The sequence below is a fragment of the Aotus nancymaae genome, unplaced genomic scaffold (assembly GCF_030222135.1).
Source record: "Aotus nancymaae isolate 86718 unplaced genomic scaffold, 86718_ANA_hifiasm-v0.15.2.pri h1tg000099l, whole genome shotgun sequence".
Classification (NCBI taxonomy): domain Eukaryota; kingdom Metazoa; phylum Chordata; class Mammalia; order Primates; family Aotidae; genus Aotus; species Aotus nancymaae.
The window spans coordinates 3,690,367-3,714,489 of record NW_026988514.1 but is presented as its reverse complement, the minus strand read 5'-3'; the positions used below and the strand labels follow the sequence as shown (position 1 = coordinate 3,714,489).

Below are 24,123 nucleotides of genomic sequence, written 5' to 3'. Positions count from 1 at the left end.
TCTTTCCTTATAAATCCTTAGGAAGCAGTGTATCTCTACATGTAAACATGAAAAGAGACTTCGATGGCATTTCTTTATTTTCTTTGCTATTGCTTTAATGTATTTTAAAATTGATGTACATTAATTGTGAACAAAGAAACAAAAACACATTTCATTTTATCATTAATAATATCCATATTTAACAAAAATGTTACATCATTATCTTTCTATAAATAGAAAACACACAAAACATTTTTGCAGATAATAAAATTACCAAAAATAGGACTAACATAACCAAATACAACTGCCTTTCTACTGACTGTCAGGAACAAAATAGAAACAAGACTTAGCAAGATGACCTGGGTTTCTTTTTGTAGTGTTAAAACTTCAGATTTATAATCTCATCAATATTATATAGCTTTTAGCCAGGACATAGGCATGGGCAAAGACTTCATGACTAAAACACTAAAAGCAATGGCAACAAAAGCCAAAATTGACAAATGGGATCTAATTAAACTAAAAAGCTTCTGCACAGCAAAAGAAACATCATCAGAGTGAACAGGCAACCTACAGAATGGGAGAACGTTTTTGCAATGTATCCATCTGACAAAGGGCTAATATGCAGAATCTACAAAGAACTTAAACAAATTTACAAGAAAAAGACAAGCCCATCAAAAAGTGGGTGAAGGATATGAATGGACACTTCTCAAAAGAAAACATTTATGCAGCCAACTAACATATGAAAAGAAGCTCATCATCACTGGTCATTAGAGACATGCAAATCAAAACCATAATGAGATACCATCTCATGCCAGTTAGCATGGTGATCATTAAAAAGTCATGAAACAACAGATGCTGGAGAGGATGTGGAGAAATAGGAATGCTTTTACACAGTTGGTGGGAATGTAAATTAGTTCAACCTTTGTGGAAGACAGTGTGATGGTTCCTCAGGGATCTAGAACTGGAAATATCATTGGACCCAGGAATCCAATTGCTGGGTATATATCCAATTGATTATAAATCATTCTACTCTAAAGACACATGCACATGAATGTTTATTGTGGTACTCTTCTCAATAGTGAAGACTTGGAAGTAACACAAATGCCCATCAGTGACAGATTGGATAAAGAAAATGTGGCACTTATACACCATATGCCATGGAATACTATGCAGCATAAAAAAGGATGAGTTCATGTCCTTTTCAGGGACATGGATGAAGCTGGAAACCATCATTCTCAGCAAACTAACACAAGAACAAGAAACAAAACACCGTGTGTTCTCACTCATAAGTGGGAGTCGAACAATGAGAATACATGGTCACAGGACACACTGGGACCTGTTGGGTGGTAAGGGACTAGGGGAGGGTAGCATTAGGAGAAATACCTAATGTGGATGATGGGTTGATGGGTGCAGCAAACCACTACGGCATGTGCATACCCATGTACAAACCTGCATGTTCTGCATGTGTACCCCAGAACTTAAAGGGTAAAAAAAAAAAAAAAAAAAAAAAAAAAAAAAAAAAACTACTCCAACTGCATATTAGGCATGAAGAACTAACCTTTAGGACCACCAAACCGTAAAACTGCTACCAATAGGAAGTGGTAGGATCCTATTACTTGAATCATTGAAAACCAAATAAATTATAAGGAGTATGTGGGTGAGAAAGCAGGCCAAAGAATTATTAGCTCTGTTATTCTGTATGTCATATGATGTCATGAACTTCAGTTACAAAAACAAAACCGTTTACAAAGACTATGAAAAGTGTCCAAATTATTAGTCTCTTAAAATAGGAGCAGAGATGTCCTAGAAGTGTTAGGTAAGTCTTCCTCTTCAGTTGACACTCTAAGTAATCACCTATATAGTATACTACATTGAAGGAAAAGAGACTGATAATTTTTATTACTGATTTCATCATTTCTCTCTTGTTTTCTTCACTTGGAATTTGAAGCAAGGTCCATAAGTCACTTTGTGTCTGTATTTATGGCTGGCACTACACAGGCCACGTGGGACAGGGCAGGGGCCCAGAGCTTCAGTGCGTAGTGCTCAACAATGATGCAGGAAGAAATGCTTCACTTTTGGTGTAACAAGGATTTAGGAACAAAATAAACCTTTACAGGAAGGGCTTCAAGCAGGTCAATGGGGCACCAAGTCTGTGATGCTGAAGTTGAAATAGTGATAGTGGAAGTTTAGATTTGAAAACTGGAAGGAAAATCAGAGAACATTTGGCTTAGGTTTACAAAGGTTGCACTAGAATCACTTTGCTTTAGTCAATGCGGTGAGAGAAAAAGGATCCTCAGTTGTATGATGTACTTTTACTGCTGGTTGTATTGACACCATGATTGAGTGGTTCTGTAAGGAAACCAGAGACCCTTCAAATGGGGCAATTTAGCGGGATTGTAAATGGGACAGCCACTTTGGAAAACAGTCTGGCAGTTCCTCAACACAGGAAGCATAGAGCTGCTACATCACCCAGCAATTCCACTCCCAGGCATATTCTCCCAAGAGACGTGAAAAGCTGGACCTACAAAAACTTGTATGTAAATATTTACAGCAACATTATTTGTAATAGCCAAAAGTGAAAACAACTCAAATGTCTATCAAATAAGAAACAGATGTTACTGTACGTATATTCATATTCAACATAAAAACAAATTGCTTGCTTACTGATGCATGCTTCAACACTGATTAACCTAAGTGAAAGGAAAAATGCTAAGTGATAGAAGCCAGTCACAAAATGCCACCTACTATGTGACTCCATTTACATGAACTGTCCAGACGGAGCACTGTGGTAGAGAGGTAAGGTAGACTGGTGGTTGCCGGGCAGGGGAGAAAGAGGAATGCGGAGTGACTCCTCATGGGTATTGTGTTCTTTGGGGGATGGTGAAAATGTTCTGAACACAGGTAGTGATGACAACTTCCCACCTCTGTGGAAACACCACACACCCAAGTTATGAGCCCAGTGGCACACAGGGCAATGGGGGGAGGTCTCGAAGCATCACAGTGGAAAGAGGTCTGTAGCATTAGGAGGCACATAGGGCTCTGTTTCATCCCGGGGGCTCAGCCCCAGAGCCCCAGAGAACAGCTGGGTCCTGCTCACCCCACTCCGCGAAGACCCACCCTGGCCTTCGAAGCCAAGGCTTCCAGGGGCTGCAGAGGGGAAAGGGGGGCTCCTGCCACCCTACCCTGCACTCAGGCGGTGCTGGTGATGTGCAATTGGAGGAGTTGGGAGGACTGGTAAGTGCAGCAGGGGCACGGCCACCACCAGGACACCCAATCACCCCCAGGGCACCCGGTCCCTCCCATTGCAACTGATGACCCTCACTGGACCTGGCTGCCCCCACTCCACCTAATCACCCTCACCACCACAGCACCTGATCACCTCACCCACCTCATGACCCTCACTGCACCTGGCCACACCGACTGCACCCGATCACCTTCACCACACTCGATTACTCCCACGCACCCAGCATCCCTTGCACCCTATCACCCCCAGGGCACCTAGTTCCCCACCACACCCAACAGGCTGGACCGAGTGCCTCACTCAGAGCTCTGGGTCAACCTCCTGTCATTGGGAGACAGGGAGACAGAGGGCATCTCCGTGGTCATCGTTTGGGGAAACGCTGACTTCTGGAGAGGAATTGCGGTGTCAGAGTGCTCACATGTGCCTGCATGTACCTTACTTAGTCAGCCCACACCGACCTCAAAGGTGAAGGCACTGTGGTGCCCTCACCCAGGAGCTTACCTCTGGTGTGGAAGAGAAGATGAAATCCTAAGGGTGACATGAGGCAGTGGTAAGTCCTGTGAAAGAAGGACAAAGCACTAGAAAGCCACCCAGAAACCGGGAAGGCTCCCTGGATGAGGGGGTGCCAAGCAGGGTTCTGAAGGCCTGATGGGACTCAGGAGAGGAGGTTGTAGAGGAGAAGGTGTGTGGAAGGGGCAGCAAAACTAGAGTACACAGGTGAAAAGGCATCCTCTAGACATAGCGGCTCAACCAGTTTGTGACCACCAGCCATGGTGGGGTGGGTGGGGCATCTTAAGACCAGATACTTGAATTCCTTGTAGAGGAGTTGTTTGGGCAGATTCTAAGAGAAACTTGAACTCAGTGACTCAGGAGTCCAGAATGTAGGCTGGGGATATTAAAGGTGCTTTTGTGAGGGAAGAGAGAAGGCCCAGTCAGGATCTGACATGCTGTGCCTTGAATAGAATGCAGTTTGAGACAGATTTAGACATCATCTGCACACATAAGGTGTTTCTGTTGGTGCCTTGGCTAAAATGCATCAAGACCTCCCACACTTTGTATTAGCTGTCTACACTAAACCTACATTAAGTCTTCAAGATGGCATTTGTGTAAAGCAAAATAAATGATGATGTTTAAAAAATGGTTAATAATATTCTGGTACTAAAAGTTTTTTTTTAGTTTTAAACATTTCTGTGAATAAAAATAATAATCTTTGAACAATCTTGCAAAATTCAAGAAGTACTGGAAAAATGTTAAAAACATTATCATCTATAAGTGTACCGTTTAGGTTTGGTTACTGTTAATATTTTTAGTTTAAATAACAAAAATGCTACAACATTTATCACAAGGAAGCATGTGATAAGGTGAATAAGTTTAAACTGAAAAGGAGTTTTGGAAAAATTAAAAAAATATGTTTGATAATGTTCATGATGGAATTCAATAATCTACAAAAGTGATTACTAAAGGAAAGATTTAACATACAATGGTGATAATTTAGAGGAAGGCTTTTTGTGCTTAAAAAAAAATTCTGGGTTTTATGTTAAACTGAGACCTCCAAGCACACAAGGGTCACACTTTGGACCCTCCAAGGGGCTAAGCCTACATACCCAGCACCCTCCCACCTTTGCTTTGCTAGCCCCTGCCACCACCACCACCCAATTAATGATGGAGGAATGGAAGTCTCTTCTTTTGTTCCCCTTCTCCTCAGTGTTTCCCTCTTCCTGGTTTCCTCCCCAGCTAGCTCTTTCCAGAAGCCACCTGATTTCCTTGGCATGCTTGGATGCGCTGTCTGTCCCACAAAATGAAAGCTGCAGGCAGGCAAGATTCCAACCTTTTGTGTTGATTGTTACATCCTTAGCTCCTAGAACAGTACCTGGCTCCTGGCAGGCATGCAAGAGGTATTTCCAGAATAGTGAATGAACTGATGGCATGGCGGTAAAGAAAAAACCAGATGGCTTGTGTCAAGGGCTCACAGAGCAAGCCCAGCAGCAGCAGGCACGGAGCGGCAGCCCCACAATGTCGGCACTCATCCTCCAGGAGCCTGTAGGCCACGCTGATGTTGGGGCACAAGAACTGAACAGGCAGCAGGCGGAACTGGTGGAAGGTGCCTTGGAGCCAGTTCTCACGAATGCAGAAGGAGAGGCTTTTCTCCGGGAAGCAGAGCTCCCAGGGCTTGAGGGAGCTGCAGGCTGGAAAGGAGGTGTTGAAGGAGAAGTACACTCGGGCACAGCCTGGCCACTGGCACTCGCCCTCACAAAGGGACATAGGTGACAGAAGACCTTGAGGTAGATGGTGAACACCCGGAAGCCTCCGTCTGCAGAGAGAGAAGTCAGGCCTGTGGGGGCATCGGCCACACCTGCCAGGCAGTCGGGAATGGGGAGGAGGCAGGAGCTCCAGGCCTGGTGCAAAACCTGGTCCCCACCAAGGTCCACAAGCCTCAGCCTGGTGCTTCAGCTCCACCTGCTACCTCCTTGCCTCTGCTGCAGTGCCCCACAGGCCTAGCTCTCATCACTCAGTTCTCAGCTTAGAGGCCCCTCCTTAGGGAGGCGTGCTGAGCACTGGGTTGAAGTCTCCCCGACTCTGTTGGTGGCAACTTTTCCAGTAAGTGGTGACCAGTGCCCTGCCTGCCACACCCTCCCCAAGGAGGTTTGGAGTGGCCGCAGACAGACTTCCTCTGCCTAGAGGGGGCAAGTCCTGCAAGTTCCATCACCGAGGTGCCAAAGCGATTTCCACTGTATTGTGAGGGCTTTCCCAGCTTCCATCTCAGCTGGAGGTGGGCGGCTGCTCCTCAGAGCTGCTCTTCCCATATTCTTTGGCATTCTCTGCTTTTTGCTAGCCTGTCCATCACTGCTCCAATCCTCTGTTGTAACTAATTCTTTACACAAACTTTCCCTGTTCAAGTCACCATATGGTTTCTTCCTTGACAGGACCTGGCCATGTATGAAGCCTCTCCCCGCTTTGGAGGGCTCAGACCTCCTAGGAATCTCAGGCCCAGGGCTAATTCCATGCTGGCCCCACCCAGGGACTCCCATTTCTCAAGCTCCACCCTGAGGGCTCAGGTTGAAGAGAACAGCAACTAAGTGCATAGAACCAAGACTCATCTCAGATGCTGCCTCCTTCAGGAACTGCCTGGGCTACCCCGGAGGGAGCTGCCCACCCAAGCCCTTCCCTGTCCTGCACCGGGCTGTCCCTGGCAGATGGACCAGGATGCCTGCTCTGCACTCATGGCTCAAGGCTTGCCTCTCACCAGCAGACAGGGCTTAGGGTGGTTGTGGGGGCTGAGCAAGCCGTGGCGCTCGAGGGGTCACAGGGGGTGGGAGCTACCCGGGGCAGCATCACTGTTCCCTGTCACAGGCACCCTGCTTTCCCCACCCTTCCCAGCTCCAATGTCATGTGTGGCCATGACTCTAGCACTGACTGCTCCACTTTCCTCCCTGGACACCCGGGACAGACACGAGTCTCTGTCACAAGCCGGCTCTGATAAGAAGTCAGGCTTTCCTTAGGAACTGCCGCTTCTCCAGAGAGTTGCAGGTCATTTGGTAAGTCAAAACTTTGGGATTTTTTTCAGCCCCACTTACTCCCTCTCTCAAAATCTCCTAATCGTTTTTAGCACCACTGGAAGAATTCAGGTCTGGCAGAAGAGTGTACCCGGATTCCTGTGTGTCTCCAAACCCCCACAGCCTCAGGAAGCCCCAGGGTCACTGGCAGCCCTGAAACTTGTCCTGGCTTCTCTCAGGCTGGACATAGAGGCAGGCCAGCCTCACCTCACCCCTGACCCCCTCCACACCCTCCAGGCTGGACACAGAGGCAGGCCAGCCTCACCTCACCCCTGACACCCTCCACACCCTCCAGGCTGGACACAGAGGCAGGCCAGCCTCACCTCACCCCTGATGCCCTCCACACCAGGGGTGGTGGGGAAGCCACCCCGAGCCTCAGTGTCAGCGGTTGTGATGAGGGCAGCTTGAGGAAGGGGTGGGGTGGGGTGTGGGGATGGGAGTGGGGGCAGCTCCCTTACTGCAGACACTGAGCTTCTCCCAGGTTCTCTGGTCCAGGTTCCAGTTAATGTAGAGGAGGCTGGTGTCCTCCTGGATGCGGATCCAGTTGTTCTCGTGCAGCTGCATGTGGTATGTACCATAGAGGTGCTGGCCCAGGTGGAAGCTGGGCACTTCCCCAGGAGTGTCCCGAAGGGCATGGACATAGAGCAAGGGCATGCCGGCCGGCTGATCCACATACAGCTTCTCCCAGTAAGCATCCCTTGAGAAGTAGAGGCCCAGTGCCACTGTGGGAAGTAGGGAAGTGAGTGAGGGATGGTGAGGATAAGGCTTCGTCAAGGACAAAAAAAATCATTGGTTTAAAATTCCTGTCTTAGCAGGAATTTTTCATCTCCAGTCCTGAGAACATGAACACTCAATTATTTGTGTAGTTACATACTGGCTAGAAAAGGACTGCTTTAAAATAGAGAAAGGAAAGAAGACAGGGGAGGCAGTAGCCACAGTGGCAAGCCTGTTCTCAATCACCCAGGCCGGAGGGGCACCCGAACCACACAGGCTTCTCAACAGGTCACCCAGAGCCAGAGTGTTCAAGGACAGGAGACACTGCCAGCCATGCAGGCAGGCAACAGTTGACAAAAAAGAAGAAAGCTCTTTACAGGAAAGTCATAAATCTTTATCTAAACATACACCTACCATATGACCCTGCAATTCCACTCCATTCATCCAAGAGAAGTAAAAACATACGTCCATCAAATGACGTAGTGGGAACTGGAGGGATGATTCATAGAAGCCAAGAGCCTAGAGGCCCTTCAGCAGGTGGATGGACAGGCAGACTGTGGTCCAGCCATGCCACAGAATCCTGCCCAGAAAAAGGGTGAACTATGGATACACACAAACACCTGGATGGGTCACACACCCATGCAGTGCCACATACCCGTAAGTGCTAAGTGGAGCCTGGAAGAGAAGAGGTGAGATGTCTGGAGTCCCACACTAGGAAAACAGAACAGGAGAAGTCTTCTCTTGAAGTGCTCACTGCACATAGGAACACGGCTCCCATGACAGCGACCTCGGGATGGTGGTTGGGGTTGCATTTCTGGTGACAAAGAGGGTGAGAGACTATAACTCACAGTGGCCTCACAGGGCGAGGAGGGGCTGGATGCCATGGGCCTGGATAAGCCCCCTCCCAATCCCATGTGGCATCCCATGTCTGGGCTATTCATGTAGGTGGCGGGGTCCACATTCTCACCCCAGAGGGGAATCTACGGACTGACTGAGCTCATGTCGAGAGAGGCAATGCAGCTCTGCCAGATCTAGTTTTCTCTGGGACACACGCCTCTGGCCCTGGCCTTCCAAATAAGAACTATTTGCCCTTTGGTGGCTGCAGAGTGGCTCTGGTGATGCTCAGGCTGCAGAAAAGTGGGCACCCCTCTGCCGCAGGAGCAGATCCAGACTGGGAATCCCAAGGTGCTCCTCTGGGGCCTCCGAGATGTGCATGCACCTTCAGTGGTCCAGGGACTGGAGGTAGGACAGGCCTGGGTTCCCCAAAGCCCCCACCACAAAGACCGTATGTGCAGGAAAGAATGGGCTTTCCTGCTCCCATCTGGTGGAGCCCATCCCTACAGGATCATGTGGAGCCCAATCCCAGTTGGTCTCCCTGCTGCCAAAAGGGATTTGTGGGTCAGGCAATGATTGCGAGCAGAAACAGACTTAAATGCACTTAAAATGCCTCCCAGGTGGTCTCTGCAGCTGGGCACAGCTGTCTTAATGTTCCTGCTTGTCACAGGCACGTCTAGATGGAAAAACACATGGTCCAAGTTGGGATAACCAAGGAGGTGGGTGTAGGGCCAGCCTCAGCGGAGTGCAGCCTGGGCAGTCCTGGTGGGCCCTGCACAGAAGTTTCATGCTTGGTTTAATGCTTTGTTGCTACAGTCTTGAAATTCTTCATAATTCTAGAACAAGCAGTCCACAAATGATGATGCAGCCAATCGTGGTGGGTCAGTGACAGGGGAGAGCTGACGAAGAGCTGCTGGTCAGACACCATCGGGCTGTGCAGCCTCTGTAGATCACTGGCTTCCTCTGGACCTCAGTTTCCCAGCTTCTAACTGGGAAAGGCATGCTAGGGAGAGGAGGAATGGCCAGTGCAGGTGAAGCCAGGCGTGCACCTCTACACAGGGGTGTATCATCATGAGCCTCTCATGGCAGACTAATAGCCAATGGGTGCAGATCCCTTCACTGCCCATTTCACAGATAAGAACACCGAGGCTGAGAGGTGAGAAGCCTGACCAAGTCAAACAGCTGAGCGTGCTGTGAGACTTTGTGTCTTGGGAGTTGGAATAATGGCTAAGGCAGTTGATGGTGGAAGTCCAGTGCCAACAGGTGTTGAGCCTGCCAGGAGGTCCAGGGCCCTGCTGACTGGCACCCATCCTGCTGCTGCCATTCTGCCTACCAGGGCCACCTGGTCTGTGGACCAAGGCCAGGCCTGTGGGCTGAGACTCGCCTCTGGTAAGAGCCACCCCTGGCACCATGGGGAGGTCACCAGCAGGACTTGCAAAGCTTTTCCCACCCCATGCATTCAGGGCCCAAATGACACGTGGTGACAGAATCCTCCCCTACACCTAGAACACAGAAACAGAGATGGAGGCATGCCCACCCAAGACCTCATCTGCTTTCACCCTGCCCACCTCAGCAGGAAAGACTCGGCCCTCGTGTTTGACAGAGTGAAGCGCTAGACTGTTTCCAATGATCCACACTTGGCTGGGCTGTTTAATTTATTCATCTTTGGATGCAGAGCGGACCAATCCCGAGCGCCCTCATTCCACACGTGTGTGTGCACACACCTTAGGCCACACACTCTGTCCAGGTGTGCACATTCTCAGGCCCAGTTGGGCCTGGAGCAGGCTCCTTTGCAGGCAGCACAAGGCCAAGCTTTATTCGTGGAGGGAGGTAGAGCAATGCTGGGGACAGGCCAGGGCTTGCTCCTGTCTCCTGCTCATTACACCTGCCTTTTCTGGGTCCTGCTGCCCAGCCAGCCCACGAAACAGCGTGTGCTCCACTCTAGGGCATACCCAAAGCATTCAGTCCCTTGGCGCTGGTGCAACCCACACCTGAGCCTGGCCATCAGCTTCCTGCAGCCCCAGCCTCAGCTCCTGTGCCCCAAGGGGTTGCCTCCTACCAGCCCTGAACCTGCACAGCAGCCCCGGCCTGGCATCCAGCTCCTCCCTCAGACTCTGACTCCAGCTGGGAAGGGGGTTTCTTCCCTAGTGCCCATTGCAGCCAAGGGTGCCCCACAGAGCTCTCCCCACCCCCCAGCCCTCTTTCATCACAGTTTTGTGCCTCTCATGTTACTGCTCTTGTCCCAGGGACCACGTGGGGCTGTCTCCTGGTCTGATCCAGACTGACACATGGCACACATGCATTCCTTTTCTCTCTCACACACTCTCTTGGATGCATATTACACACCACAAGGGCACACACTGCTACACACTCATTCTCCCATAAGCTCACACATTCTCACACAGCCAGTCTGGCTCTGACAAGCACATGTATTTGCTCATACTGGTGCACACCCACTTTCACACCCAAGCACACACATTTTCCTGTACCCTCGGTGCACACATACTAAGCTTGGCCTGGCCCTGTCTACAGAGGCGGGGGGTCACCAGCTCTCCACAGGTTCCTGGCTGTGGCCCTTGGTCTCCCACTCCCCCAATGCCATCCACCTGGCAGCTCTGATGGGGCACTGTAGGTCACCCTCACCATGGCATGGTGACACTGCCACAGAAACACAAATGAAGCTTCAGATGGTGAAAAACTTCCCTAGGATAGCAGTACAAGGGCCGCAATTTGAGACTTCCAAAAAAGGAAAGAATAACAACTGAACAGTGTGAATTAGAAGCAGCGCAGGGCGTGTGTGCAGAGTAGGCCCTTCCTGCAGAACCCCACATGTGACACTAGCCCCATGCCTGCCCTTGATGGGTGGCAGACAATGGAGTTGACAGATTTATTATGGCCCAGCAGAATCTCTTTAAGAGACAATGTCCTTTGTAGGGACATGGATGAACCTGGAAACCATCATTCTCAGCAAACTGACACAAGAACACAAAATCAAACGCCGCATGTTCTCACTCATAGGCGGGTGTTGAACAATGAGAACACATGGACACAGAGAGGGGAGCACTACACACTGGGGTCTGTTGGGGGGAAACAGAGGAGGGACAGTGGGGGGTGGGGAGTTGGGGCGGGGAGAGATAGCATGGGGAGAAATGCCAGATATAGGTGAAGGGGAGGAAGGCGGTAAATCACACTGCCACTTATGCACCTATGCAACAATCTTGCATGTTCTTCACATGTACCCCAAAACCTAAAATGCAATAAAAAAGAAAAAAAAAAGACAATTTCCTAATGCAATCATCTTCCCAGGAATGGGAAACATGCCCCAAGGCTCTTCCCTGGGGGCTGGGGGTGGAAAAGGTGGTCCCCACCACCCCAGGCCAGCTGTCCCTGTGGGAGTCCCTCCAATCCCACACTGAGCACTGTTATCCTCTCAGGATGTGACCTGTTACCCTGCCCCCCACCCATCGCTTCCCTCCCACTTCCCACTCATGTTTTCTCTTACTATAGTTAAATATTTGACATGTATAAAGAATACATTTCACAGAACATTTATGTTGAACAAACACCCAGGAGCCCGTGGCCCTGCTGAACTGGATGCCTGGCCTCACTGCTGCCCCTCCCACCTCCCCACCTGCCACTGCATCCCACCCCCACCAGCAGGAGGCTGCGCCCGGCTTTATTCTTGCCTTGTGTTTTGGCATCATTCGTGGAAGGCACATTTTTGCTGGGTGGAGAGTCCCACGTGGACAGCTATTTTCCTCCTTGCTTCTGTCTTTTGGCCTCACTGCTGCTGCTGAGGGCCCATGCTCAAGCTGCCCCTCCTGGGTATCCCACCTTCTCCCAGCTGCCCGCAGGGCCTCCTCTGTCTTTGGTGCTGTCCAGCATCTCTGTGATGCTACGGAGGCTGCTCACCTCGGCTGGTTTCCTCCTCTGCAGCCTGTCCTCTAGATGGTGGCAGCGGCTCACTGACTAGCCATATCCGGGCCCGGGGCTGCCAACCCAGTCTCTGTGCTGGTGTGCAGTGTGCTTATCAGCAGCCTAGACCTTGGCCCGGGGCCAGCTGGGCATCTCCATGCCTTGCTCCCTCCACTCCTTTGCCCTAGTCTGGCCCCTCCTCACCCCAAACTGCCCCCAACTCTTCCCCATCTCAACACGGCATGGCCCCGCCTCACTGCTCAGGTCACACACGTCAGTCCACAAAGCCCTGTCTCTTTCACCCTCCACCCCAGCCCCCAAGTCCCCTTTGCCAACACCATCCAACCCTGGACCACACGCTGGGCAGCATAGGCCACTTTGCACAGAGCAGACAGGGTCCATCGGATCATGGCACCCTCTGTGGAGCCCTGTGTTAACTCCGCTGCTTGCAGAATAAAACATAGCTCCTCATCAGGGCTCCCAGGGACCCCTCTGGCCTCCAATTCACGTCCTTCTCACTCTTACAGGGTGCCCACGTTTCCACCACATCTGCTAACTCACTCTCTGTGAGCCGAGAGAATAAATGAATTCATGAAGCAATGAATGAATCAATTAATCAAAAAGTCAGTACAGTGGTTTCATAAACAGGAGTGTAAAAGGGCTGGGCATGTTTGGGAAATGGTCAGAATTTGGGGTGTGGAAGGGATTGGAGAATGGGAAGACACTGTGGCACGGTCTCGCAGGCACTGGAGCCACAGGCAGGTTGTCAGTGGCAGGACAGAGCTGTGTGGACGCCTTGTGCACACACAGAGTGCCCACGAGTGCACCAGTAGCCTTGTGGGGCCAGCCACTGTGCTCAGCAAACAAGCCTGAGGCTGAGAACAAAATCACTCCTCTTCAGCTCAGGAAATGATCTCTCGATGCCTGAGGAGCCCTGGGCACCGGAGCTGCCAGCTAGACTTGCCCGGTGGGGACCACCTGCAGCATGCTGCACAGACCTGGGTCCTGGCTCTGTCCCTGCTGGAGGCTGCTTTTGCCTGGGACTATAATCTAACTTTACTTTTAGGAAAAAAACATGGATCAAGTAAGGCTCTACCAGAAATAACAAATTTGGAGGTGTATATAAGGATAGATCCCAGTTTTAAAAGTTATTTTAAATTGTAAACTACACATGGAATTTATCATCTTAAAATTTTGAAGTGTATAATTCAGTGGCATTAAGTGCGTTCACACTGTTTTGCAAACCATCTTTCAATAGCACTTTTTTATCCTGTAAAACTGAAATTGCACCCTAAGACAATTACTCTCCCTCTTCTCCTCCCCCAGTTCCTGGAACCCTCCATTCTACTGTCTCTACGAATGTGAAGACTGTAGGGACCTCATATAAGTAAAATCATACAGTGCTTGTCCTTTTGTGCCTGGCTGATCTCACTTAGCATAATGCCCTCGAGGTTCATCCATACTGTAGTATGCGGCAGGATTTCATTTTTTTTAAAAGCCAAGTAATATTCTATTTTATGTCTGTATTATATTTGCTTACTTGGGTAACTTCCACTTTATGGTTACTGTGAATAATGCTGCTGAAAACGGGGATGTACAAATGTATCCCGCCTGCTTCCTGCTTCCTTTCCTGTGTGTATTCAAAGTAGAGGTGCTGGAGCCGAAGGCAGTTCTAGGTTTAACCTCTGAGGAGCCTCTCTGCTGTTCTCCATGGCAGCTTCCCCATTTACCTTCCGGCAGTGCACAAGGCATTCTCCACATCCTCACCAACACTGGTTCTTTTTTTTTTTCAATAGTAGACATCCTAATGGGTGTGAGGTGGTATCACACTGTGATTTTGATTTGTATTTCCCTAATGACTGGCAGTGCTGAGAATTTTTTCATGTGCTTCTTGGCCATCTGGAGAAACATCCACCCAAGCCCTGTGCTCACTTTTTTTTTTTTTTTTTGAGACAGAGTCTCACTCTGTCACCCAGGCTGGAGTGCAATGCTGTAATCTTGGTTCACTGAAACCTCCACCTTCTGAGTTCAAGCAATTCTCCTGCCTCAGCCTCCCAAGTAGCTGGGATTACAGGCACCCTCCATTACACCAGGCTAACTTTTTTGTATTTTCAGTAGAGACAAGGATTCACCATGTTGGCCAGGCTGCTTTCGAACTCCTGACCTCAAGTGATCTGCCTGCCTCGGCATTCCAGAGGATTACAGGTGTGAGCCACCACACCTGGCCCCCTGTGCTCATTTCGGAATCAGGTTTTTTTGTTGCTGTTGTTGTTTGAGGAGTTCTCTATAGATTCTGGATTAACTCTTATTAGATCTATGAATTACAAGTTTTTCTCCCATTCCATGGGCTGTGTTTTCACTCTTTCGATTGTGGCCTTGGTTCACAGAAGTTTTACATTTTGATATAGCCCAATTAATCTGTCCTTTTTTTTGGCTATCTGTGCATTTGGTTCTTACAGGGGATCCCAGTTTTGAAGATGTGCACGCAGCTAAATTTTCAGCTAGAATCAAGGTCAGACAGAAGCATGAAGATTTTGGCCCCATCTGGCATCTCCTTGCTGTCCTGGCCACCTGCCTGGGGCAGGTACACACCTGGGCATGGCCAGTTTCTGTTATGGTTCCCACTTCAGCTACTGGCCACTCATAAGGCCACGGCATCCAGGCAAGGGAGCGCCCTGACTGGTTGGGGAGCACACCATCTCTAGGCGGGCGTGAAGGCTCACACAGACTGGGCCACTCATGCCAGCCCTCGGTGCCAGGGTCACGGGGGACAGGAGCCTGCAGAGGAGGAACCTCAGCTGTTAACCGGCACTGCTGCTGCATGTGCCTGGGCATGCAAAAAATGTTTTCATTTTAATTAATTTTAAAATCAAAAGGATGAACTAAATATAACAATAAGGAATAAATAAAGTGGTCTGGATTATATTTGTCTTACACCAACACTGTCGCATAATGCAATTTTGCTTTTGGATGTGGGAGGGGCCCGTGGCACACAATGTGGCCCTGGCTTGAGAGTCACCTGGTGGTGCCTGATCCCCAGGAGGATGAGGCTTAGCATGGAGCACGCAGCCCTGGGCAAGGCAAGGACCTATCTGAGGCCTCAGCAGGGGGGGCAGTGCCTAGCGGCAGCCCAGTCCCATCTCAGCCACCTTCTGATGCAGAACCCTTCCCTTTGCCATGGCTCCTCCTCACACGAGCCCAAGTGCCAACCCAAGAGCCTCCTGGGCAGCCATCATGGGATGCTGGTTTCCATGTGACGACTAAGTGCACCCTGCCTGGCGTCCTGCTCTCTTCCTTAATTCCCTGTGTCTTCCCTGCATCGGGGGCAGCTCTCATCACCTCTAACTCAGGAGGTTCAGTGGCCTCTCAGCCTCACCCCTGCCCAGGGCAGCCACCACACACAGCTGGTCCCAGGTGTCTCTCCAAGCCCTTTGCCAGGCCTGGACCTGCTCACACAGTTTCCCCCTGCCCCATACACAGAGCCTGGTATGTGCGGCTGCCTGCATGACCCCGTCATCAGCCCCTCACTCTGGGCTCTGGTGCTCACTCTGCTCAGCCTGGCCCAGGGCTCCCAGGTTCATGGCCACCCCTGTCCTCTTCACCTGTGGGAGTCCTGCCCACTGTCCTGAACAAGCTCCTGCCAAGCCCCAACCTTTGCCTCAAGTCCTTACCTTGCTGGCCTTTGGTGAAGACAGTGGTGGTGATGGTGATGCTGATGGTGGAGGTTATGATGGGTGAAGGTGGTGATAGTGGTGGAGGTGATGGTGATGGTGGTGGCAGAGGTCATGCTGGTGAAGGTAGTGATAGTGGTGATGGTGATGGTGATGGTCATGGTGGAGGTCATGATGGTGAAGGCGGTAATAGTGGTGGAGGTGGTGGTGATGGTGATGGTGGAGGTCGTGATGGTGAAGGTGGTGATAGTGGTGATGGTGATGATGGAGGTCATGATGGTGAAGGTGGTGATAGTGGTGATGGTGGTGGTGATGCTGATGATGGAGGTCAGGATGGTGAAGGTGGTGATAGTGGTGATGGTGATGGTGATGGTGGAGGTCATGATGGTGAAGGTGGTGATGGTGATGGTGATGGTGGAGGTCATGATGGTGAAGGTGGTGAAGGTGGTGATAGTGTTGGAGGTGATGGTGATGGTGATGGTGGAGGTCATAATGGTGAAGGCGGTGATAGTGGTGGAGGTGATGGTGATGGTGATGTTGATGGAGGAGGTCGCAGTGGCAGCCTGCAACCCTCCCCTAACTCTAAGGGTTCTTGACAGATGATAACAAGAGTATGAGGCTGACGGATGCTTCCCATGCACTCAACCTGCTCTCGGCAGGAGTGGCTTCATCCAGATGCCCTGCCTATGAGCCAGAGGAGGGTCTTGCTGGCCAGCCTGTGGTGGTTCCGATCAGGTGGGACAGGCCACACGTGCTCCATGCCTTCCAATGTGTCCTTGCATATAGGGGCAGGCTCCCTGACACAATGTTGTTGGCCCTGGTGCACAGCAGGAGCACCTTGGTTCTGCCTCTTGACAATGTCCCCTGGGGTACTGAGGTGTGTCCCACAGAAAGAACAAACATGCATTCCTCCACGCCACCTGCATGCCTTGGGAGAGGTGACAGTAACTGGGTCCTGAGTACTTACTTGAGCAGCAAAAGAAGCGGCTGTCCTGGCAGCCCACAAGCCAGGCAGGACAGATGGACACACACATGCTGATGGCCTTCTGGCCACACACAGCCCTGGGCTCATGGGGAGGAAGCTTGCTGGCCAAGAAAGCAGATAGCTCATCAGCCCTTTCCCTGGCAAGGAATCCTTACATTTGGAGAGATGAATGTGTTATACCCTAAGGCTGGAGACACTGGGACACCTGACCCTGGCAGAGACGTCAGGAGAGCTGACTGGGACACCCATGTGCACCCTCCCTGGTGTCAGCTGGGCTGGCAAAGTCATCACACCCTTCTGCTGAGCTGCCACAAGCAGGAGCCAGTGCCCAGCAGGACAGGAGGGGAGGAGGGGCCTGGCGGCAGAGCCAGAGTGAGAGGAGGGGAAAAGCAGCAGGAGGTGGATATGAACAGCAGCAGCACAGAGTCGGAGGCAAATGCTGGCTGGAGACAGGAGGCCAGCTCCATGGGCCATGGGGACATGCATTTTGGAAGAAGAGGAGGTTGGGGAAGCTTGTGGATACCAGGCAAGGCTGTGGACTGTATCTGGGTAAAGGAGAGAGTGTGTGGTGCAGTGGTACCCAGCCTGGGGCAAGGGACATATGTTTGTGTCTTAGTATCTCCTCTGTACCCCCTGAGACTCAGAGCTCCCACCATACATGGGGGTGTTGGGAGCTAGAAGGAATTAATGCAGGTGAAATTCACACAACAGTGGCTGGCACCAAGCAAATGCTCAGTGAAGATGGCTGCATCACCACCATCGCCATCACCATCACCTCTACATCATCATTATCACCTCCACTACTACCACCGTCTCTACCACCACCATTACCACCACCATTGCCTCCATCACCACCATCCCCACCTTCATGATCATGACCTCCACCACCACCATCACCTTCACTATTACCATTGCTTCCACCACCACCATAGCTTCCACCACCATGACCTCCTCCATCAACATCACCATCACCTCCTCCACCACATTCTCACCTTCACCATCGTGACCTCCACCACCAGCATCACCTTCACTACCATTGCTTCCACCACCATCACCACCACATCGCCTCCGCCATGACCATCTCCACCTTCACCATGATGACCTCCACCACCACCATCACCACCACCATAGCTTCCACCACCATGACCTCCTCCACTAAGATCACCATCATCTCCCCCACCACATCCTCACCTTCACCATTGTGACCTCCACCACCAGCATCACCTTCACTACCATTGCTTCCACCACCATCACCACCACATCGCCTCCACCATGACCATCTCCACCTTCACCATCATGACCTCCACCATCACCATCACCTACACTACCATTGCTTCCACCACCATAACCACCACCACTACCTTCACCATCATGATCTCCACCATTACCATCACATTCACTACCATTGCTTCCAACACCAACACTACCACTGCCGCTGCCTCCACCACTGCGACCTCCTCCATCAACATCAACATCACCATCACCATCACCTCCAGCACTATCACCACCTTCACCATGATGACCTCCACCATCAATGTCACCATCACCACCATCTTCACCATTACCATCATCACCATCATCACTCACCATCATGACCTCCACCGTCAACATCACCATCACCTCCACCACAACCACCACCATCACCACCTCTACCATCACCATCACCAATACCACCACTACCACCATCACCACCATGACCAGGCATGAGCCACTGCACCCAGTCAATTATCTGTTATTTTTAGCGTCGGGGTTGAGGGTAAGCAAGAGGGCAGCCCTGGGTTCCCATGCTGCCAAGTCTCATCTCGTGGGTGGGGTGGGGGTCCCTTGGCACCTTCCCTCTCCTCCATCCTTCACAGGGTGGTTCCTGGGCAGCTCCTTCTTATGCACAAATGGTGACACCATGGCTTCCAGGAAGTTTGTGCTCAATGTGGCCTCAGTGTCCAGGTCTTCGAAGAATGTTCTCATGGTCCCCGAGGACAGTAGTCAATGCCCATGTGAGGAATCAGTCAAATCCACGCCCTCCTCACAAGAGACCTGAGGCTCAAGCACTGACAGTGATGAAGCTGCTTCTCTGCAGCCCTCGGTGCAGATGTGACAGCAAAGTCAGCTGTACAGTAAGACGGCCACCCAATTAGACAACAGGCAGAGGGCTCGAAAAGATGCTTCTCCAAAGAGACATGCAACTGGCCAGACTGAACAGGAAAAGATGCCCAGCACGCCATCACCAGGGAAAGGCGAACCAAAGCCACAACGAGCTAGCACTGTGCACCCGCTGCACGGCCAGAGTGAGATGTGAACCAGAGAATAACAGAGAACAATGCGAGGTGGTGAGGATGTGGATAGATTGCAACTCTTGGGAATGTAACACAATTCAACCACTGTGGAAAACAGTTTGGCAGCTCCTCAGAAAATAAAACAGAATTACCTAGTGATTTCATGTCCAGGTATGTACCCAAGAGAACTGAAAGCAGGGACTCAGGTATCTGCAACAGGAATGTCTCTGGCAGCATTTTTCATAATTGCCAAAGGGTGGAAAGCACCCATGTTTCTGTCCACAGATGAATGGGTGACGGCACACTATTTACCCCACACAGGAAGGGGCTGACACATGCCACAGCCTAGAGGAACCCTGACGACCTTATGCTGAGTGACTGAAGCCAGACAACAGTCCATGCAGCTGAAATGTTCCAGGACAGGCCAAGCTGAAGAGACTGAACGCAGGCTGGGCGTTGCCTGGGGACAGGAAGCAGCTATTTAATGGGTATGGGGTTTCCTTTTGGGGTGATGCAAATGTTTTGAAACTAAGGCAATGCCTGTGCAATGCTGTGAATGTGCTAAATGCTCCCAAGTGGTTCACTTATAAATGGTTAAGTTTATGTTATATAAATTTCACCTCGATTAAAAAAGAGTAACCCATAATTATTTGCCACTCTGTTTCCCCCTCCCTCCCCCTCAGCTGCTGGGCCCACCCTCCCTCCCCCTCAGCTACCAGTCCCTGCTGTGTAGCGCAGGACAAGGGTGGGAGAGCCGACAGGCAGGAGTGTGTGCAGGCGCACCCCTGCACGCCCCCATCCCCGTGTCCTCTGCACTTCAAGCCTCCTGTGGTGAGTCAGGCCATGTGACAGGATCACGTGGAACACAAGCAAAGTGACACTGGCCCCTCCCAGGCCTCAAAGCTCCTCAAGTCTCAGCCTCCTCGAAACTCTGTGTCCTCCTGTGCACACAGCTGGGCACATGGGCTGGGAGGTGTGGCCACCAATTCCAGGGCATAAGGGCCATGCCAGGGTGTGCCACAAGCAGGACACAGTAGACAGCGTTAAGCCCCGAGACTGGGACGTTCCTGTCATCAAGCACAGACTCACCTGCCCCTGCAGATACAGGGGGTGGGGAGGCTAGAGGAGCAAAGACAATCTGAGGCCTTCCTGGGTCACGAGTTTTCAGGGTGCTGTGGGGTGTCCTGTATGTGACCTGCCAGAAGGGTCACCTGCAGAGATGACCTGAGGGCTGCCCACTGGTGATGGGGCCCACAGCCAGGCTGGCCCCTCACGATGGCAGAGCAATGTGCCCATGTCACCAAGAGACTGTGAGCCCCGTTGTTTCCCTGGGTGAGGAGGGCTAGGCCTGGACCCCCGCTGGAGTTAAGTGTCAGGCTTCCCTGGGGTGCCAGACACCCTACAGGCAATGGTGGAGGAGCAGAAGGGGGAGCAGACCAGGAGGGAGCCCCTGGCCCCTGGCCCAGCACCAGCTGCCAGGTTTGTATCAGTTTCACTGGCAAGAAAAATGTGAGGAAGAAACTCAGTGAGCCCTCTCCCTCCCTCTGGAGCTGCCCCAGCTCGTGCTGCACCCCCAGCTCACCCACCCTCGGGTGCCAGCACCAGAGTGCACATCTCCCCCAGCATCTCCTCAGTCATTACTTAAATTCTTTTTTTTTTTTTTTAATTTCTCTCTTTTTATTTGACAGAGTCCCACTCTGTCATCCAGGCTGGAGTGCAGTGGCGCAATCACTGCAACCTTGACCTCCCCAGGCTCAAGTGATCCTCCCAACTCAGCCTCCTGAGTGGCTGGGATTATAGGCACATGCCCCTACACCCAGCTAATTTTCTTATTTTTTGTAGAGATGAGGTCTCACTATGTTGCCCAAGCTGGTCTCAAACTCCTGAGCTCAAGCAATTCTCTCGCCTTGGCCTCCCAAAGTGCTGAGATTACAAACATAAGCCACTGTGCCTGGTCAACAATTAAAAATTTCTATAGAGGACAACAACAACAAAAAAACCCACAGCACCCCACCATCACCACCACACACATACACCATAAACAAAGCAAAAAACAAATACCACACTGGAAAAACAGATGGAAGTCTTAAATGAGGGCAATTTCCTTAACAAATACTAAGTTATAATCAATCCATAAGAAAATAAAATGGCACAGAAAACAGAAGGAAATATAAGTGGTTTTAGGACACAAAAAGACACTCAACTTGATGCAATTAGAGAAATGTAAATTAAAGCTACAAAATTCTATTTTCCACCTATCGTATTTGCAAAGATAAAAATACCTGACAATACTTCAGGTCAAAGAGGATGTGGAGAAACAGGGACTTTATATCCTGCAGTAGGAACATAAACTGCCAGAGACATCAGACAGTAAAAATCACAAATGCATTTTACCTCTGACCCAGACTGTGCATCCTGAAACACCAGACCCTCAGCACCCTGAGGACAGGGCTAGATGGGCTTCACCTCTGCGCAGGCTCAAGCAATTAAGAGCCTCGCCTGACCAACTGCCAGGCGGGCTGCCTCTGCTGAAAGGGGGCCTGCATGCTTAGGCTGAGGTCTGGGGCCCAGGAGAAGGCCCAGGCCCCAGGAGGAAGTGACAGGGTTTGTCCTCTTTCATCCAAACACCTGTATCACACACCTGGATCCTGAATCACCTGATTCTTCCCAGCTCAGAGATTCTGGACCTTGACAGAAACCATCTCGGCTGGCCACGCTCATCTGTGACCTGGAGTCACAAGCAGTGTCCTGTGGATGCAACAGCAAAATCTTGCTCGGGGCAGCCACAGACCCGCTGCTTCCAGCAGAGTTTGTACTTCAGCAAACAGTGACCTGTGCTCCCATGGACTGTGCCCTCCCACAAGGCAAGGATCAGGGCCCAACACTCCTACCTCTCTCAGCACAGAGCAAGTCCTATTGTACTGCAGAGGCTGCCACAGACAAGCCTTGAGAACCAGGTGTGAACCCATAAGGTGTGTTTCATCATGAGAGCTGAGTGACAATCCCTGAGTGGGGAGGCTGGTAGCTCTGTCCCATCTCATAGACAGGCAATGACTCAGAGAATGACAACCACTCAACCAAAGCCTAGCATCTCCACCTGAGGCTCCCTTGACACCTTCAAAACAACCTCCGAGGACATGGCACGGTTCTGAATAACCCAAGCTTTCACTAAACAACAACAAAAATCTGGGAGGTTTAAATTCATTCATAAACCTAACAGGCTGTTTCAGATGTAAAGTGGAGATGATCAAACATAACCCTGCCCCTGCAGCTTGAGAGGGTTGATGCTTCAGTGGACGCAGAAGTGCTCCAGGGCTGGTGTTCTGGCTCCTAGGCTCTGGGTGCCCTGGCACCCCCTGGGTCCCAGCTCCACTCTGCATATTAAGTTCCTAGTAAGCTCACCTTTCACTGAACATCAAATGTTGCATCCGAAAAATGAGCCATTCCTGGTTTTTTTTGAGATGGAGTCTCACTCTGTAGCCCAGGCTGGAGTGCAGTTGCACGATCTCAGCTCACTGCAACCTCTGCCTCCTGGGTCCATGTTCCTCCAGAGTAGCTGGGGTTACAGGCACGCACCACTATGACCAGATAGTGTTTCTATTTTTAGTAGAGACGGGGATTAACCATGTTGGCCAGGCTGGTCTTGAACTCCTGACCTTGTGATCTGCCCTCTTCAGCCTCCCAAAGTGTTGGGATTACAGGCGTGAGCCACCACACACACCCGGCCAAAAATGAGCCCTTCTAAGAAGTGAAGATTCCCACCTCTGTGGCCCTCCATGCCCTTCATCTGCTGGTCCAGAAAATAATTTTCTCACTTGTTTGCTAAATGTTTACTGAGCACCAGCTCTGTATGTGCCCTATGCTAGGCACCAGGACGACTCAGACTGGGTAATGCCTTCGAGGGCTTCATGTTCTAACTGGGGAGACAGGACACAGACCATGACAAGGCCACAAGCGTCCTGACTGTCCTAATGACACGTACCTGCCACAAAGAGAACACAGGCAGAACAAGACTGTGTGCCTGGGAGTCGGAAAGAGTTCCCAGAGAGGCAGCGTTGGATCTAAGACTTGAAGGAAAACTTACAGATGCTTATGGGGCAAATGAGAAGGGGTGGCCTTCTGGGCAGAGAAAACACCAGGGGCAAAAGTGCGGTGCTTCAGAGCCCTGCAGGGACTGAGTTCAGCAGCAGGGTGAGACAGGAGACCTTGGATATATAGGAGGCCAGGAGAGGAGACAAGCAACTAGTGTGAGAATCGCAGGCACAGAAAGGCCTGGCTGCAGACATTCAGGGAGTAGAGGGCAGGCTCTGGCATCAGACTGGCAAGGGGTCAGTCTCAGCTATGGCACTTCCTCATTGGTTGTCCCTGGGCAGCCCTCCTGCCTCTCTAACCCTCAGGCTCTTCATCGCTGATAGGGAGATAACACTGCTCCCTTGCAAAGTCAGCATTGTGTCAGGATTAAATCTGCAGCATGAGTAAAGCGCCCGGCACATAGTAAGTGCTCAGTAAATGCTAGGTGCCATTTTCACTGTTCACTGTTCTTCTGGGAATGGCCCTGCAGCCTTCTCGGGGGAGAGGCTGTCTAAAAGAGGAGACAAGGTGCTCACAGGTAAAGGTGGTCAGAGGATAGCAGGTGTGTGTGGACAGGGGAGTGGGGAGGGACTGCTTGCAGCTGCTGAGCAAACAGGGCCAAGGGGCCTGCAGCAGATGGTCCCTCAGACGCATCCCAACTCAGATATTCTGTGCCAGGTGACAGGTGGGCCTGCCAGGGTGGCACACATTAGGTGCTCAATGAATATCTGCAGAATGAATTAATAAGCATCCTCCAATTTCTGCTCAAAATTAAATTTTGACACCTTTTCAGAAAGAAACCATTGGAACCTTGTCAACCATTGAAGTTCCTGTCCATTCCACTTCATAAGCACCCCCCACCCGTCCATGAGGAACGCTCACCCCG

At 50.9% G+C, this 24,123-nt stretch overlaps 1 protein-coding gene across 1 annotated transcript; it reads right to left on the bottom strand.

Moving 5' to 3' along the window:
• Positions 1–1,517: 1,517 nt before the first annotated feature.
• On the bottom strand, positions 1,518–16,291 carry LOC110568592 (uncharacterized). The gene is given in 7 exon segments (XM_064370077.1): positions 1,518–2,178; positions 3,722–5,490; positions 5,493–5,531; positions 7,233–7,496; positions 8,144–8,302; positions 8,634–8,707; positions 15,909–16,291. Coding segments are annotated over 6 exon segments (1,338 nt in total). The 3' UTR covers positions 1,518–2,178; positions 3,722–5,071.
• Between the last annotated feature and the right edge of the window lie 7,832 nt (positions 16,292–24,123).